We start from the raw sequence: 18364 nt of genomic DNA on the forward strand, positions 1-18364 counted from the left end.
GTGCTCTTTCATTTATTTTCATCTCCATATGTTCACCTTTTGTGAATTGGATTTTTAACTACGACATGCTATCAATTGTAACAGAGGATGTCCTCGAAGGAGGACGAAACATGTACCACATAAATGAATAAAATTGTGAATTCCATTGAAATTTAGTTGATAGCAATTAGCATTCAAAGGTGGACCAATACCTCCCTTAAAAGAGTAGTCTCCAATAATAATGCATTGTACAGAACGAAATGAGATACAGTTCGATACACTAGCTGAAAGAAAGACCGAGTGACTGTCTGTGTGGTTTGGGTCACGTAGTTGTCAGCTTGCATTCGGGAGATAGTGGGTTCGAACCCCACTGTCAACAGCCCTGAAGATAGTTTTCCGTTTCACACCAGGTTATACCTTTTATAAGGCTACGATCGGTTTCTTCCCCATCCTAGCCCTTTCCTAGCCTATCGCCCATCGTCGCCATAAGACTTAGGGCAGGGATGATAAACCTTTACCTACTAACGTGTTAGTTAGTCTTTTTTACTGTCTAGTTTGACATCGGTTATTTTCCTTTAAAATCATCATGAAACCCTTCATTAGACTTCAATGAATCCATTCGAGTGAATGTTTCAGAATGTATTTTATAAACAAATGCCTTTCTTTCTTTCTTTCTTTCTTTCTTTCTTTCTTTCTTTCTTTCTTTCTTTCTTCCTTTCTTTCTTAATCTGTTTACCCTCCAAGGTTGTTTCTTCCCTCAGACTCACCGAGGGATCGCACCTCAACCGCCTCAAGGGCAGTGTCCTGGAGCGTGAGACTTTTGATCGGGGGATACAAGTGTGGAAGATGACCAGTACCTCGCCCAGGCGGCCTGACCTGCCATTCTCAACAGGGGCTTTATGGCTGTTGGAAAGATTGGAACGGATGGAAAAGGAAATGGGTAGGAAGCGGCCGTGGCCTTAAGGTAGGTGGCATTTGCCTGGAGAAGTGGGGAACCACGGAAAACCACTTCGAGCATGGCTGAGGTGGGAATCGAACCCCCTCCGCTCAGTTGACCTTCCGAGGCTGAGTGGACCCTGTTCCAGCCCTCGTACCACTTTTCAAATTTCGTGTCAGAGCCGGGAATTGAACCCTCGCCTCCGGTGATGACAGCTAAACATACTAACCACTATACCACAAAGGCGGACTCTATTTATTTACAATTTAAATGAATAGTGTTACTCAAGTCTGAAAAATGTTTCTACATAACGATAACATTCTAACTTAAAATACTGTAAAATACATTAGTCCGCCTCTGTGGTGTAGTGGTTAGTGTGATTAGCTGCCACCCCAGGACGCCCAGGTTCAATTCCCGGCTTTGCCACGAAGTTTGAAAAGTGGTACGAGGGCTTTAACGGTGTCTACTCAGCCTCAGGACGTCAACTGAGTAGAGGTAGGTTCGATTCCCACCTCAGCCATCCTGGAAGTGGTTTTCCGTGGTTTCCCACTTCTCCTCCAGGCAAATGCCGGGATGGTACCTATCTTAAGGCCACGGCTGCTTCCTTCCCTCTTCCTTGTCTATCCCCTCCAATCTTCCCATCCCCCTGCAAGGCCCCTGCTCAGCAGAGCAAGTGAGGCCACCTGGGCGAGGTACTGGTCCTTCTCCCCAGCTGTATCCCCCGACCCAGTGTCTCACGCTCCAGGACACTGACCTTGAGGTGGTAGAGGTGGGATTCCTCGCTGAGTCCGAGGGAAACACCAACCCTGCAGGGTAAACAGATAAAGAAAGGAAGAACAAAGTTAACGCAAACTGGCACATATTAAACCTAAGAAATTAAATAAATAAATAAATAAATAAATAAATAAATAAATAAATAAATAAATAAATAAATAAATAAATAAAATAAATAAAATAAATAAATAAATAAATAAATAAATATTACTCTCAAATGCATTAATCTTTCCAGTTTGGCGCCATTTTGCCAGGTCCTGTCACGAGGAGCGCCGCTGTCATCCCGTCCGCTATATTTGTGATAACAGCAGTGACTGTTCTGTATTATCTCTCATGTATTTGGTATTGCGTCATTATGTTGGACATTTTCATTGTCTCAGCCGCTATTGGTTATCACTCCTGTGCAGTCAGTTTATAAATGGCTTGCTGTACTCACCTCTATCTTTTCAACCCTCCGTGCCAAAGCTACGACGTTCACTCCATTATCGAGTAACTGATACGTTATCGCAGCTCCAATTCCGGAACTAGTTCCTGTAACGACTGCAATACGACCCTCCCAGCGCTGCATTGTATTAAAGAATGTTACACCCGAAGCGTTGTTATAAGTACTGAGAACTTGGCCTGCACAAAGCTCCTTAAAACATTGACCATGACTGTGCAATTCTCTCTCTCCTCACACGACCTATCAAATTACTTCCTACTTGACTCGAGTCGTTATGGCATACTTAGGGCTGTCCATGTATTCTGCACTCGCTATCTTCAAAGTCTTGATTCAAGAACGAAAGGATGTCGAAGTTATGCTCGTAATTTCTACCTTTGATAAATCCATTTGCATGAACGTCTTGGGTGTGGAATAAAAATGTGATGATGTGTTATTTATATAGAGGAATTCAGAAATAATTTATCATTCTGATAAGAACACCGAGCTCGATAGCTGCAGTCGCTTAAGTGCGGCCAGTATCTAATATTCGCAAGATTAGTGGGTTCGAGCCCCACTGTCGGCAGCCCTGAAGATGGTGTTCCTTGGTTACCCATTTTCACACCAGGCAAATGCTGGGGCTGTATCTTGAATAAGGCCACGGTCGCTTCCTTCCCACTTCTAGCCATTTCCTCTCCCATCGTCGCCATAAGACCTATCTGTGTCGGTGCGACGTAAAGCAACTTGCAAAAACAAAAATAAAAAACACGTTGTAATTTATTGGAGTGGAAAATGTATCTGACACTAGCCTACCGTTCGAATCCGGTTCGTGGAAATATGTCATCAGAATGATTGCCATCAGGGTAGAAGAAAAGGTGGTATACAATTTATAATCACTTGATTGCGTGCCAAAAGCCTGAATTCAATGCCAAACCCCTCCGCTGTGTTCATAAGGAGGGGGGGGGGGGGAATACGACACTGTTGTTGTTGTTGTTGTTGTTGTTGTTGATGATGATGATGATGATGATGATGCTTTGTTCGTCGGATGGACGCGTTAAGCCTTGAGCCGACATGGGGGTTCGCCCTCTCCTACCTCATTATTACAGTATGTTAGGAATATGCGGGTATACCGGGGACATTTTATTACATACCACTGTCTGAACTGTAGTGAAGTAAGTATCCCTAGGCCTAGGATAGAGAAAGTGAAATCAGTCTGCTAACGAATAAGAGGAGAGAATCCCTCGGGCGAGGAAATACGTAGATATGATTAGTGAAAAGTTCAAAATTATAGATAGCCAGCAGGATCAGTATATAGACATAGAATGGGTGGCATACAGCAATGTTGTAATAGAAACAGTAATGGAATGTCTAGGAATAGCTGTGTATAAAGATAAGAAAAAGCGAACATCTTGGTGCAATGATGAAACGAGGGCAGCGTGCGATATATCTTGCTGGAGGTCTTCTTTGCTGGATCCTTCCTGGTGCATGCCAGTCTTGTAATTGGATCCCATGAAACCTTTAATGATTCTGTGGTCTTTCTCTCCAGTTCTTCGAGGAGTGTTTTATTGGCATTTAGAGATAGGGTTTGGGCTACATACATAACTACTTGCATCAGAACTGTTTCATAGTGACGTATCTTAATGTTTTGGGAAAGGGATTTCTTGTTGTAGATCGTGCGTAACGTTTGGCAGGCTATTTCAGGTTTGCATATTCCTTCCCTAAGTGCTTCCTTGTCCAGTCCATTTTTTTCATAAATATGCCTCATGGCTGGGTTAATCTGAATTTAACGACACAAAAGGTGTGACGGGATGTTACCTAGCAAACATGCAGGCTGTGAAGTGAAGTATTGATGGATGATCTTGACTGAGAGACATTTCCTTTACAAATTGCTTTACGTCGCTCCGACACTGAGAGGCTTTATGGAGACGATGGCACAGGAAAGGGCTAGGCGTGTGAATGAAGTCTGGTGTGAAAATAGGAAACCATCTTCAGGGCTGCTGACAGGGGGGTTCGAACCCACTATCTACCGAAGAGAGAGATTCAGAAAGCTCTTTTGCCAAAGGTGCCTCATCTCTTCGTACTCTAGAGAAGTGATTATTTCATTCGTGTAATTTCATAGGCCCTAAATCAGTTTCTCCTCTTTAATTGCATTGAATCCTACACTCGTTGACTCCAAATTCCATACAGATGTCTCTCAAAACGAGTCGATATATGAAAATAAATTCATCTATATACATTTTATATTCATTTGTTGAAATGCATATTTATAGTAATGCGATTCTACAAGCAGGAATTTTGACACCTTTTTTTCACCGGCGGCATTCGAACCGCTAACCACGGTGCGAGAGACTTGACGCCTTAAACATCATAGCCACGAGGTGGCCTATCTTCAACAATACTGAAACAGTACAGTGGAAATGAATGATAGAATGGATGGTACATTCTCAATGTATTTATTTACGTGAATCTTTAGGCTACAGAATTCCATTCAGTGTCTCTCATAAGACGAACTGTATTCCACCGGGGACTCTGGTATGTTAGAATAGTTCTCCAACGGGCTTGATAATGATTTCATGGATCTGTAACAGAAATGGCAGATTAGCATCACTGTCACATTCTCTGCTCATAAAAATATTGTCAGGTTTCTAAAAATAAATCTTAGTACCTGGACATGAGGAGGCGTCGAGATGGCGTAGATGACTGCGTCGGCGACATCTTCAGAGTTCAGTTTCGGAAGGCTATAATACGTATTTGCGTCGATTCTGGGAGAAGTGTTAAAAATATCTGTATTCACTACTCCTGGGCTCACACTCTGCAATCAAAAGAAGTGAAAATTCGTTGAGAGGAGATGTATATATCTGTCATCACTGACTGATATACATTTAGGGATGTCGCCCACCAAATTTAACGAAGAATTTTCTTAAGTCATTTCAGAGAAGTTGGAAATGTATCAAGCCTCTCTTTGGGGAAAACATTCCAATCCCTAATTCTTCCTAAGAACGAATATTTACCACAATTTGTTCTCTTGAATTCCAACTTCATGTTGTGAACTCAAGCATATTCGTCCACTAACTTCAACCCATGCAATTTCTCCTCTGACAGCTTAGAACCTACCGCTTAGTTGACAAGCTGATCTCCTTAATCCCAAATCTTCCCGTCCCAAAGTTCGCAATATTTTCGCAACACTATCTTTTGTCGGAAATCACCATGAATAAATGGTGCTGCTATCCCTTCCGATATTTTCTAGTTCTAGTTCTTAAATCAAGTAATCCTGGAACCATACTCTAAATGGGTTCTCAGCAGGGATTTAAACACCATCTCTTTTTACAACCTTTACAATCTAAAGCAAGAGATGACGTGAAAATGGCTGTGATCATGCTCCACTGTCAATTTGGTACTTGTTATAAGTGTGTCAGCAATAACAGACACTACCAGTACTTAAAATAAATAAAAATGATACCTGAGGGCCATTCATAAAGAAATGAGCATGTGACTATAAAATGAAAACTGATGAAAGGATCGTAATGCAATTGCCTATGAAGGAAGGCGAGGTCCTTATAAGAGCGCTGAGGTCCTAAACTCACCGCTAGAGGGACACGGGTGCACACCACGTGACGACAGAGCCAGCACGCACATACGTTGATCGTCCACTGCACCCAGTCGTGCTGAACAGAGATAATGAGTCTTCAAATGAATATCAAAGGGGTGTAGATCACTTCCTGACAGCAGGAGGTGTGAAGAGAACGATAATTCATCGAAGAATGGCGCAAATGTACGGAGAACACTGCACGTCCGTTGGAAGGGCCAAGCAATTCAGGGAAGACCGCATGTTGTTGGCCGATGATGCACTGTCTTGAACGCCTCACCGTTTTACCGATGCCATTGTCCAGTAGGTGGATGCACTCATTGTGTAAGACGGGCGAGGTACGGTAACAGCCATTGCCGCAGAGGTCAGAGTGAGCGTCGGGTGTGTTCACGCCATCATTAAGGACAGACTGAAATTTCGCTAAACGTGCGCCCAATGGGAGCCTCACAGTATTCAACCAGCACAGGAAGCTTATCGAATGGAACTCTCTTTTGAACATCTTCTGCGCTATGCCAAGAAAGAGGATGAGTTCCTGTCACGAGTGGTCGCTTGAGACGAGACATGGTGTCTTCACTTCAAACACGAGACAAAACGGCAAAGTCTCCAGTGGAAGCATGCACGGTCGCCGCCACCCAAAACATCCAATGTGAGCTAAAGAAGGCTCTGAGGGGCAAGCTATTTACCTCGGACACAGACGTCAAGCAATACGTTAGGAACTGGTTCACAACGCAGCCCCAGGAATTTTACGAGACGGCCATTCACCGTTTTGTGTGCCAGTAGCATTAGTGGCTCAAGAGTGCTGGGCAATACTTTTGAAATAACGGTACAGGCGTTCATTTTATAACCTCCGGATCGTTTCTTTATGAACGGCCCTTATATAATGAGACTATTTAACACAGATGACCTTCCCGCCAAATTACATTGGTCTTCGTAATAAATTAATAATAAATTAAACCTTTAGAAATCAAACATTCAAGAAACACCTTCACTGATGAACATGCGTTCGAATCATAGGGTTATAGGATTTTCAAAGGGAAAACTGCCAAACGTGTCGTGAAAACTATCCATAATTTCGGGATGGGATTTGTCGTCAGCAAGAAGATTCTGAATTCCATCACGTACTTCAGTTCCCGTATAGTCGAGTCTCTACTCTTTCCTTCCAATGCACAAACAAAATGTACACCATTGTGAATGTCCACGCACACACCAACCAGCCAAATAAGAAGGATCCGGAAAGAAGAGACAAGTTTTGGGAAGAGCTACAAGATATCAACTCTAAAGTTCCAGACAAGCACACTATCATCCTGGTTGAGGATTTCAGTCCCCAGCTTGGCAAAGAAAAGAAATTGCAAAACATTGTTGGAAGTTACCCACTTCGTAGGAGAACAAATCGCAATGTACAGAGACTTATGGAGCTGTGTAGGGCATTCGATCTAGTAGTCTTGAAATGAACAGTCTTCAAACACTTACAAAGGAAACAGAAGACTTGGACATCACCTAATACCAATCTTGGAGTATTTCAAATTGGTCATATTGCCATCACCCGGAATGATGTCAGAATATCGAAGTTCTGAGAAATGCCAACCTACACTCAGATCACTATCTCACAATGATTAAAGTTCTACTGCTTCCAACCGGGCGAGCTGGCCGTGCGCGTAGAGGCGTAGAGCTTGCATCCGGGAGATAGTAGGTTCGAATCCCACTATCGGCAGCCCTGAAGATGGTTTTCCGTGGTTTCCCATTTTCACACCAGGCAAATGCTGGGGCTGTACCTTAATTAAGGCCACGGCCGCTTCCTTCCAACTCCTAGGCCTTTCCTATCCCATCGTCGCCATAAGACCTATCTGTGTCGGTGCGACGTAAAGCCCCCTAGTAAAAAAATAGCAACTGCTTCCAATAAACTCCAGAAAGACACAGGTGAAAAAGACTGATAGATTTGATATAGAGACGCTGAAGTCCACCCGAGAATTCACACAAAATCTTGAATCTCCGAATTCAGAGAACTGGGAACAGCAATGAAGACTATTTTACTGTCAAAACCAAGGAAATATGCATGTTGGAACAGTGAAAGCTTGGCAGAGATGGAACTCTAATGAGAACGATACTAACAGCACAAAATTCCTCAACGCCAGAAAACATGCTCCAAAAACCATCCGTGGGGTTAAACGTATGCTTGACAAGATGCAGTTAGTACAAATTGAACAAGACTTCTAGAAGACCAATACACGAAACTTCTATAGAACCTTTAAGAGGAATCTCAACAAATACAACCCTTCAAGCCTACAATTCAGAATCCTCAACGGTAAAATGGCTCACAATGATAAGGGCAATCGCCAGATTCTGGAAAATTATTTTGCATCCCTTTTGAACTGTGAAGCTCCAAATTCCACATTTCCTTTTGAAAACGTTGTGCGGATTCATCCCAATTCGTCGCCACAAACGAAAGAAGAAATGAGAATGAATGAAAATCCACAGCCTGTTTCCAGTCACATTACCGGGTCAGGAATGGAATGAATGAAGCGCTCATCTAGCGGCGAGGATGGGAATTGTGCCAGCTGCCGAAGCTTGTCGCACTCCGCTGGGGCAAATATAAATGACTGACAATTGGATTGAAATGATATTGGAGAGTGTTGCTGCAATGAAAGATGACAGGAAAAAACGGAGTACCCGGAGAAAAACCTGCCCCTTTCACTTTGTCTACCATAAATCTCACATGGAGTGACCGGGATTTGAACAACGGAATCCAGCAGCGAGAGGCCGGCGCGCTGCCGCCTGAGCCACTTCAGGATAACAGGCACCAGGCGAGGATTCTATAATTGCTGAACTTTGGAAGTATGCAGATGACAAAAGTCTGGATAAAGTAATAGAAATTATCTGCGAGAATTGGGAAACAGAGATCTTCCGAATGGCAGGACTTCAGCATTGATTCACCTCCTTCATAAGAAAAGTGATAAAACAGACGTGAACAACTACCGTGGTATCTATCTCCTGCTGATAACATACAAGATTCTGAAAGCCTTTCAAACGAGGGCAGAAGAGCAATTAGACCCACAAATCGGTGAATATCAGGGAGGTTTCAGGAAAGGGCGTTCTTGAACCTCAAATACCATCTTTTATATTTGAATCTCAGAAATAAAGAATTTGTTGTAACGTTCATAGATTTTTTAAGAAGGCGCATGACTCGATAGATCGCACCTCCCTGATGGGAATTTAAAAGGAATTTTGCCTAGACAACAAAGCCTGAACAATAATTCAACAAACATTGACCAACACCACTTCGAAGGTGACGTTCCGGGGAGAGATTACAGACGCCTTTGAAATGAAGACAGTGTTAGGCGAAGAGATGGACTATCATATCACCTCTAATCTTCAACTGTGTCCATGAAAAAGTCATCCGGGAGTGGCATAGAGAACTGAATGATCAAGAAATTCAAATCGGAGTTAGTCTAGGGTTCAAAAGCCAAAATGTTGATGTTGATTGCCTAGCCCTTGCAGACGATCTTGAATTTTTTCCGAGTCCTTAAACACAGCTATGAAACAGATTTTTCAGCTTAAAACACAAGCAGCGAAGGCAGGCCTCCAGATCTCCTTTGAGAAAGCAAAATTTGTAACTAATATCAAGCTGGCACCCAGAGTGCCCACAGTGGGAGAGGACAAAATTATACGAGTAGATAAGTTCAAGTATCTGGGAGAACTGATATCACCGAACTTGTCACAGAAATATGCCTTTACATTACGGATGAACAAAATGGAGATGACATACCATTTAACCAAGGGCGTCTACAATAAAAGGTCCATATCTTTCAAAGCAAAGCTGAGGCTTTACTAGATGTGTCATCCATCCAGAGGTCTTATACGCTTCAGGATGCCTTTCAATGAACGAAAGAGGCCTGCTCGAGAAACTGGAGGCTAAAGAAAGGAAGATTTTGAGAAAGATCTTAGGTCCCGTCAAGGACAATGGTGAGTACAAAAGATGGCATAACGACGAACTATACACCCACGGAGAGAAGATTACCGATACCATCCGGAAAGAAAGAATTATCTTTTATGGCCAAGTGACACGAATGCACGGAACAAGACTGACCAACCACATCATTGCCCTCTTTCAGCAGAAGAAAACTAAAGGGGCTTGGTTCATTGAGGTTGATAGAGACCTTGAAGAAATGGGAATCACTCGTAATGACATGCAGAACCGTATAGAACTTAAAAGGAAACTTCAAGCATTCCACGATTTGCGAGACAAACCAAAGTTAAAAACAGGAAAGGCATGGGCACATGAGATGAATGAACGACACCGCGAACTTATGCGGTAGTACTGGGTAGACATCAAGGTCAGAAGTAGACAGTTGAAGTGACGTGGTCCAAACATGGCCTATACGACATGAATGAATTCAGAGATAAAACACGCAAGATTTTGCAGGAGTAGTCTGTCACATTCTTTTTGGACTAACCATGCATCAGCCGTCCAGGGGTGTCAAAACTTACCGTAATCTTGATGTTTTCCTTGTGTTCAACGAAGTCCTTCCTCAGACCTTCTGTGAGCGCCCTGACGGCGTGTTTGGACGCCGCGGCCATGGCGGCTTGGCTAGATGGAGGAGGCCCATGACCAAAAATGCTGAAAAGAAAACGTAGATAAGAACATACAAAATTCGGAGGTGAAGTTTGCCTTTAGTTAGGAGTGCTTGCTGTGGTGGTTACTGTGTAAAGAGAAGGTAGAATGGAAGAAACATCCCCTATAAGTGGTGGCTGTGATTCTTGTTGTAAGAGGAAGTACAAATGGTTAATCATCATCTCTGAACAAATTAAAGGGGAACATTAATTAAAATAAATGTATGTAGCGTATTGAACAGAGGAATTTGAAAATGAATTTAAAAATAAAACTAAAGTATTAGGTATTATGGCAAAAAGGTCACAAGCGCATCGAAAGGAAACGTAAGTTCCCAGAGTAAGTTCCCTGAGTAACTGAACACTTAAAATGTATTTGCCCTTGATTAATCGACTTTCACACATAAAACGAATGACGAGATTAACAGTATTCTCGTTATCGTCGTGTCTGAGAGGTCGAGTGTCTGCTGCAGCCCGAGGAGGTTCGGTCTTAAGTCAGAGAGATCGGCACACTCTGTGAGAATGTAGGTCACGGTAAAGTCGGCATCACAAGAACACAATGAGGAATGTGTAGATATTCCATGACCTATTCTCAGCCTACATAAAACTACGGTATCCCTCCGTAAAGGTCGGAAAGAAGACCGCCACACGGCAGTTGTCTTTTTAATTGCTCCCAGCTGGATGGAAGTTCGGATAGATGGCCATTCCGATTCTCAGGACGCCAAGACGGTTCACTGTAGCTGAGAACAAATATCCGCAGCTGGTACAATGGCAGGTCTACGTGGGAAAATTACCGCTTCTTTTGCAGCTTCATCCGTAAGTTCATTTCCCCCAATCGCAATGTGGCTTTTGAGCCAAATGAAAGTGATTCTGGTACCAGCATAACACAACCTGTCTAGAAAGTCATGAATCTGCTGCACCAGTGAGTGTTGTGCGAAACAGGCGCGATAGACTGCAGAGAACTTAACGAGTCGGTACGAACGAGAATGGTTGCCTCTTTCGTCATCGAGTGCAAACTGCAGAGCTTCTAAGATGGGGGAAACTCCTCAATATACACGCTACAGACAGAAAGAAGCGACATCCTCATGATTACTACAGGGTGTATCTAAATACTAGCCACATCACAGAAGATGCTTAAAGTGTCCTCCATGAACACTCTCAACATGGACTGGCGAAGTCCCTGCCGAACAGCTGCGCAGGCGTTATTGATACGCTATTCCAGTTCATTGATGCCGTTAACTGGAATAGTGTGCACCACATTTTTACTGTGGACCCACTGATAGAAGTCCAGTAGACCAGGCAGGCTATTGCACAGTCCACCGATGCCCGATCCACTGTCGTGGGAAGTTCTTGTCCAAGCACCGGCGTACATGCAAACTGAAGTGGACTGGTGTGTATGGACCACATGGTACGGCGAACTGTTAGTGGCAAATATTCCAGTAGTACAGGCAAATTGTCCCTAAAGAAGGTCTAATATGCTGGTCCGTTCAGTCGTCAGGGTAGCATGCTTCGGGCGATCAACTGAACACATATTGCATCCAAAGTGCTGATGATGATTTAGCGACAACGGTACAATGAGGATTTTCAACTGCCTACGTTTGTGTGTTATGCAAATTTATGATTCCATCTCTTCCAGACTTGACCTCGTCGGTAAACAAAATGAGCGAATGACAGCAAAAGTAAAAAAAAAAAAAGAAACCACAATAAACATTTTTCCCTTTGCGAAAATGAAATGACCTAATTATGTCTGTCAGTCATGGACATCCATCAACGGCTGCTGATTTCAGATGAACACCAGCCATAAGACATAGCCAGCACGGTTGCTAGGTAACATTGTCTGGAAATCCATCCATACCTTACGAGTACATGACCACCTGGTTGACTTTAAACCTCGTTAATTTCTTCCTAGGCATTGGGCTTATCCTTTGACGTTCAAGTTCTGAGTTCCGAATTCTTACAACATTTTCTAGGACGCCTGTCTTCATTTTAAACGATTGCAACAATTCTCCATGAACTTCACCTTGGTGGTCGTCCCCTTTAGTTTATTTGATAATATTTGCCAATTTGTTTTTGATTCCAAATACCCAATGGTGTTATTATTATTATTATTATTATTATTATTATTATTATTATTATTATTATTTACTTACCCATTGATATGTACAATATGACCATCATTCACTCCTTTTGATCTCATGATTTTCACAGCTTCCCGGGTACAAATGCTCAGTCCCAAGACGTTGGTATCGAGGATACGAGTCCATTCTTCTGTAGGGCATTCTGTTGAGACATATGAGCAAATATAAGGTTAGGAGTTATACAAGACGTCTTAAATCCAAAACATCTGAAGTCTAAGCTGCTGTTCAGGAAAACGAAAATCCTAATGTATAAAATTTTAGTAAAGCCTGTATTAACATATGGTGCTGAGACCTGCACACTCTCAAAATCTGATGAAAGACAGCTCGGTATATTTGAAAGAAGGATTTTGATGCAAATCTTCTGGCCAGTGGAAGAAAACGATGTCTGGAGAAGAAGTTATGACCATGAATTGTATAATTTATATAAAGAACCAAACATTGCTAACTACATAAAGATCAGAAGGTTGGTGTAGGCAGGACATGTGCTACGTGCTAATGATAGAATGATAAAGAAGATATTTAATGCAGTGCCAGAAGGAATCAGGAAAGTTGGAAGGCCAACGTTAAGGTGGGAAGAAGGGATGAGAGAGGATGTAAAGATAATTGAAATCAAGAATTGGAGGGACTCTGCACTTAAGAGGGAAGACCTAGCTTAACACGGGGAAAAATAGGCCAATATTCATTCGAATGTTAAATATGCTACAATTGTTGTTGACAATTGCTGCACATATCCCAGGATTGGCATGCTTCAGAGCAATCAGAAGCAACTTCAATAATCTCAAAATTCTAATTATAACATTTTCAAATAAAATGTTCAAAATTTCCTGCCTTTTTAACAATATATCACGGTTTCCTTCATAACCCTCTTACTGCTTCACGGATAATTATGAATTTTTCAGAGTTTCCTCCCATAGTGATGTACTACAATCTGTACCTCGTTCAGATCAATAGGATTTAAATTAGATTTTATATAACATTTTTATTTAAAAAACTATAAATATTTTCTGGTGCACGGAATAAAAACGTGACAAAATATCCAAATCACAGTCTATGTTAATGATTGAGGTTCATTTTGTAGCTGGAAGTTTGATACACACTTTAAAAAAGGAAAAATATGAAAACTCTTATAAACTTGGTATTTATAAGGGAAAAGGCGGGAAATTTTGAACATTTTATTTTAAAATATTAAAATTATTAAAATTCTGACATTATTGTAGTTGCTTCTGGTTGCCAGGAAGCATGCCAATACTGGGATATGTGCAGCAATTGTCAACAACAATTGTAGCATATTTAACAATCGAATGAATATTAACCTAGTTTTTCCTTTGTTAAGCTGGGTCTCCCCCCTTAACAGAAAAGAATAGGGAAACCTTCTTCAGAAGGCCAAGCCACACAAAGGGCTGTCGCGTCAGTGATGATGATGATGATGATGATGATGATGATTCATGATGAGATAGCAAACTCATCATGTTTCAAGAAGGAAACAGTCTCCGGAAATTCATGAGTTGGGCGCCGTGGGGTATCCAAGTTCGTGAAGGCCACGGATGTCTGAATGGGTGTGTTTCACCCTTTGCGCCCAGCCCCGAGTTCACTATTATAGTCCGTTATCGCTGACCCTTCATTACCATAAAACTCACCTGCTACTGATGCTTCTCCGAACACTCCAGCATTATTCACCAGTATGTCTACTCTCCCGAGTGTTTCGGCCACCCATTTGAATGTAGCCAGTATATCTTCTTCCTTCTGAACATCACATTTTCGAGGATACAACTTGCCTGCAGGCACTTTACTGGGGTGGTAGCGGTTGCAGCGGTTACGAGTCTTGGCTCCCTCCCTAGCGTTAGACACAGCCTCCTGAAACAGAATATATCGTAATATTGCAGTGAGGATTTATATGCAAAACTACTGGCCACAAAGCCTACCATCATTTTTCTTCTCAGACGTTTACTATCACAGTTTTTTTTTAATAGGATTTTTAGATCCGTATTTCATGAAATGTGTTTTAAAAGGGAAAAGGAAGCTTTTCATTTAAAATATCAAAATAGTGCATTTTCGTATTTAGTGAAAAATATACGGAATTTCAGGATTATTTCTATATACATCTTATTGGAGATAATGGTTGTTTACGGGATGTTTGAAAGTTGTGTTAAACCCTGGGCTTAGGCCCATTTTTCATATTTAACATACATATTTTGTACTACACTGGGTAAAGAAATTCTGTTCAAATTCTGTTCTGTTTATAATGAAGTTACCACTGTAATCTGTTCCGAGCAACCAGCTGCCGACTCTGCAGTATTGTTCAACCAGTATTTCCTATTTTATGATATTTACTGCGTCTTATAACATAACCGAATGAATTCCAGAATATTGTACTTATATTGGAATCTTTACTAGTAACTCTTTGTGATGAGCGTCCTGAACTCCTACTTGCACGCAGAGACTTACAGTCCGAATGCATCTGGGAACGAGTTCCAAAATCTATTTTTGTGGGGCTACAGACATTGAATATTAAAATGAAAGTTGCAGTAATTACTGGCAATGATGGGACTCTGGCAAGGACGCTGGTGTTACGAGCAGTGGGTTTCATACCAGGAAGAAACTGTCAGGGGAGTCTTTTGCTCATTGACAAGAAATAAATCGAAAGAAAACAAGATAAACGTAGAAATGAGGTGGAGGATGATGAATATGGCCCTGGAATGTTTTAGTAGGCTAAGAAAACATCGAAAAACTGAAACTTAAACCTAAGTATTCTCCAAACTTGAAAATTTGGAAGTTGTGTATCATTTTCTCAGGAATCACGCGTCGGATCAATTTGAAATTTCGTACTATTAAATATGCTTACAAACCAAGAGCTCCGGAGAAACATGAAAGTAATCGAAGCAAAATTAAAGGCATCGCTAACGTAAAATGAATGGAATTGTTATTGTTGGCTAAAAGTGTTAAGAAATGGATACGAATAATCGACAAATTTGGCAAAATGAAGTACTTAATTGCAAATTAGTGGACTAGACAAAGGAAGCCAACAAATCAAGAGCGCAAAGAAATGAAACAAGCGTACCAACTGTCTGAGGATAACTACAAGAAGCTGTCAAATAAAATTAGATATTACAATACTGTAATAAAACCAGAAAATATCTATTTTACGAAATGCATGTTCACCATATACGAGTAATCAGGAGAAATTGAAAAGATGGAAAAAATGAAAAGAAAGATTCTAAGAAAAATTTGTGGACCATTATAATCAGAAAAAGGAGAGTTTAAGTACACGAGGGCGAAGATCTTTATAAGAGCGAAGAAAGCGAAAACATGTCGAATACAATACGAATGACGAGATTAAAACTTCTTGGCCACGTAATGAGGATGGACGACAAGAGACTCACATAACAATTTTTTTATATGCTCACAGGAATACGAATGGCAATCAGTGAGTTCAAGGAATAAAGGAAGGCAGGAAGGAAATGTGGATATCTGAAGGGATAATACAGAACAGGTTAATAGAAAATTTTAAGGGTTTCCAAGTGAACGATTTTGCGTTCGTTTGTTTACTTGTTTATTACTTAGTTAAGTATTTGTTTCTATTTACTTATATTTGTTTAATGATTTATTTTCTTGCTTTTTATACAGATTGTATTATATGTTTATTTTTTATTACTTGTTAATTTGTTCGTTGTTGTTAATTTTTTAATTGGTAATTTGTTTGTTTAGTTTTTATTAATGCGATTTGTTTGCTTATATCCTTGACTTTTGTTTGTTCTTGTTCGTTTGTTTTTTATTTGCTTATTAGTTTTTATTTGTTTGTTTATTTGGCTATTTGTTTGTTTTTATTTATTGATTTTTTGTTTGTTTATTTGTTCTTTTTTGCTTATTTCTTCGTTTGCTTATATGTTTGTTTATTGGTTTATTTATTCGCCTCTAGTCTTTCCTAGACTAGGATATCCTTTCTATCACCCTGAGATGAGTAGCTCTTTTTTACGCTGGAATGATGTAACAGTGCCCAAGGCCTCCTGCACTGTACTTACCTGCACTTTCTCCTGTCTCCTCGCCAGCGCTACGACGTGAAGACCATGATCCTGAAGGTGATACGCTATAGCTGCTCCTATACCGGAACTTGCTCCAGTGACTACAGCAACACGTCCTGTCCAACGTTCCATCTTCTACACTACAAAGCAGAAACCTCGCCGAAAAACAGTTGCAGATAGCAGGGATACTAGTAGCGAGATGCAGATAACCAGCCGTTTTATCAGCCCCGCCTAGACGATGAAGCTGCCATATCATCGTCATTAAGATAAAGGTACTCGATATAGTATTTCCAAGTACACCCAACGACGTTCCAAAGGACACGCATGTTGTTTTCAATGATGGGAGGCCAGAATGGCGAGTGTCAAGACATAGACTGTTTTTCTCCTTCTTAAAATGTTATGTGCTCTTTCATTTATTTTCATCTCCATATGTTCACCTTTTGTGAATTGGATTTTTAACTACGACATGCTATCAATTGTAACAGAGGATGTCCTCGAAGGAGGACGGAACATGTACCACATAAATTAATAAAATTGTGAATTCCATTGAAATTTAGTGGATAACTATTAGCATTCAAAGGTGGACCAATACCTCCCTTAAAAGTGTAGTCTCCAATAATAATGCATTGTACAGAACGAAATGAGATACAGTTCGATACACTATAAGAAAGACCGAGTGACTGTCTGTGTGGTTTGGGTCACGTAGTTGTCAGCTTGCATTTTGGAGATAGTGGGTTCGAACCCCACTGTCAGCAGCCCTGAAGATAGTTTTCGGTTTCACACCAGGTTATATCTTTTATAAGGCTACGATCGGTTTCTTCCCCATCCTAACCCTTTCCTATCCCATCGCCCATCGTCGCCATAAGACTTAGGGCAGGGATGATAAACCTTTACCTACTAACGTGTTAGTTAAAGTCTTTTTTACTGTCTAGTGTGACATCGGTTATTTTCCTTTAATATCATCATGAAACCCCTCATTAGACTTCAATAAATCCATTCGAGTGAATGTTTCAGAATGTATTTTATAAACATCACTAAAATGCCTTTCTTTCTTTCTTTCTTTCTTTCTTTCTTTCTTAATCTGTTTACCCTCCAAGGTTGCTTTTTCCCTCGGACTTTTGATCGAGGGATACAAGTATGGAAGATGACCAGTACTTCGCCCAGGCGACCTGACCTGCCATTCTCAACAGGGGCCTTATGGCTGATGGAAAGATTGGAACGGATGGAAAAGGAAATGGGTAGGAAGCGGCCGTGGCCTTAAGGTAGGTGGCAATTGCCTGGAGAAGTGGGGAACCACGGAAAACCACTTTGAGCATGGCTGAGGTGGGAATCGAACCCCCTCCGCTCAATTGACCTTCCGAGGCTGAGTGGACCCTGTTCCAGCCCTCGTACCACTTTTCAAATTTCGTGTCAGAGCCGGGATTCGAACCCTCGCCTCCGGTGATGACAGCTAATGATACTAACCACTATACCACAGAGGCGGGCTCTATTTATTTACAATTTAAATGAATAGTGTTAGTCAGTCTGAAAAATTTTTCTATATAACGATAACATTTTAACTTAAAATACTGTAAAAATACATTAGTCCGCCTCTGTGGTGTAGTGGTTAGTGTGATTAGCTGCCACCCCAGGACGCCCAGGTTCAATTCCCGGCTCTCCAACGAAGTTTGAAAAGTGGTACGAGGGCTGGAACGGGGTCTACTCAGCCTCGGGACGTCAACTGAGTAGAGGTAGGTTCGATTCCCACCTCAGCCATCCTGGAAGTGGTTTTCCGTGGTTTCCCACTTCTCCTCCAGGCAAATGCCGGGATGATACCTAACCTAAGGCCACGGCCACTTCCTTCCCTCTTCCTTGTCTATCCCTTCCAATATTCCCATCCCCCCCGCAAGGCCCCTGCTCAGCATAATA

General features: G+C 41.4%; 1 protein-coding gene across 2 annotated transcripts in view; it reads right to left on the reverse strand.

The window, feature by feature from the left end:
- Window positions 1-4531: 4531 nt before the first annotated feature.
- The window catches only part of LOC137503052 (farnesol dehydrogenase-like), a 15782-nt gene continuing 1949 nt past the window's right edge, over window positions 4532-18364 (reverse strand). Inside the window, exons 1-6 of one of the 2 annotated variants that reach the window (XM_068230459.1) lie at window positions 16457-16651; window positions 14075-14291; window positions 12450-12579; window positions 10180-10309; window positions 4774-4920; window positions 4532-4687 (exon numbers count right to left, since the gene is read on the reverse strand). In XM_068230459.1, coding sequence (XP_068086560.1) covers window positions 4646-4687; window positions 4774-4920; window positions 10180-10309; window positions 12450-12579; window positions 14075-14291; window positions 16457-16588 — 798 coding nt within the window. In that variant the 5' untranslated portion in view covers window positions 16589-16651 and the 3' untranslated portion in view covers window positions 4532-4645. Of the gene's footprint in view, window positions 4688-4773; window positions 4921-10179; window positions 10310-12449; window positions 12580-14074; window positions 14292-16456; window positions 16652-18364 lie in introns of those variants that run through there. The other variant, XM_068230460.1, reaches the window with a different exon arrangement.

This window comes from Anabrus simplex, chromosome X, assembly GCF_040414725.1.
Source record: "Anabrus simplex isolate iqAnaSimp1 chromosome X, ASM4041472v1, whole genome shotgun sequence".
NCBI classification, from domain to species: domain Eukaryota; kingdom Metazoa; phylum Arthropoda; class Insecta; order Orthoptera; family Tettigoniidae; genus Anabrus; species Anabrus simplex.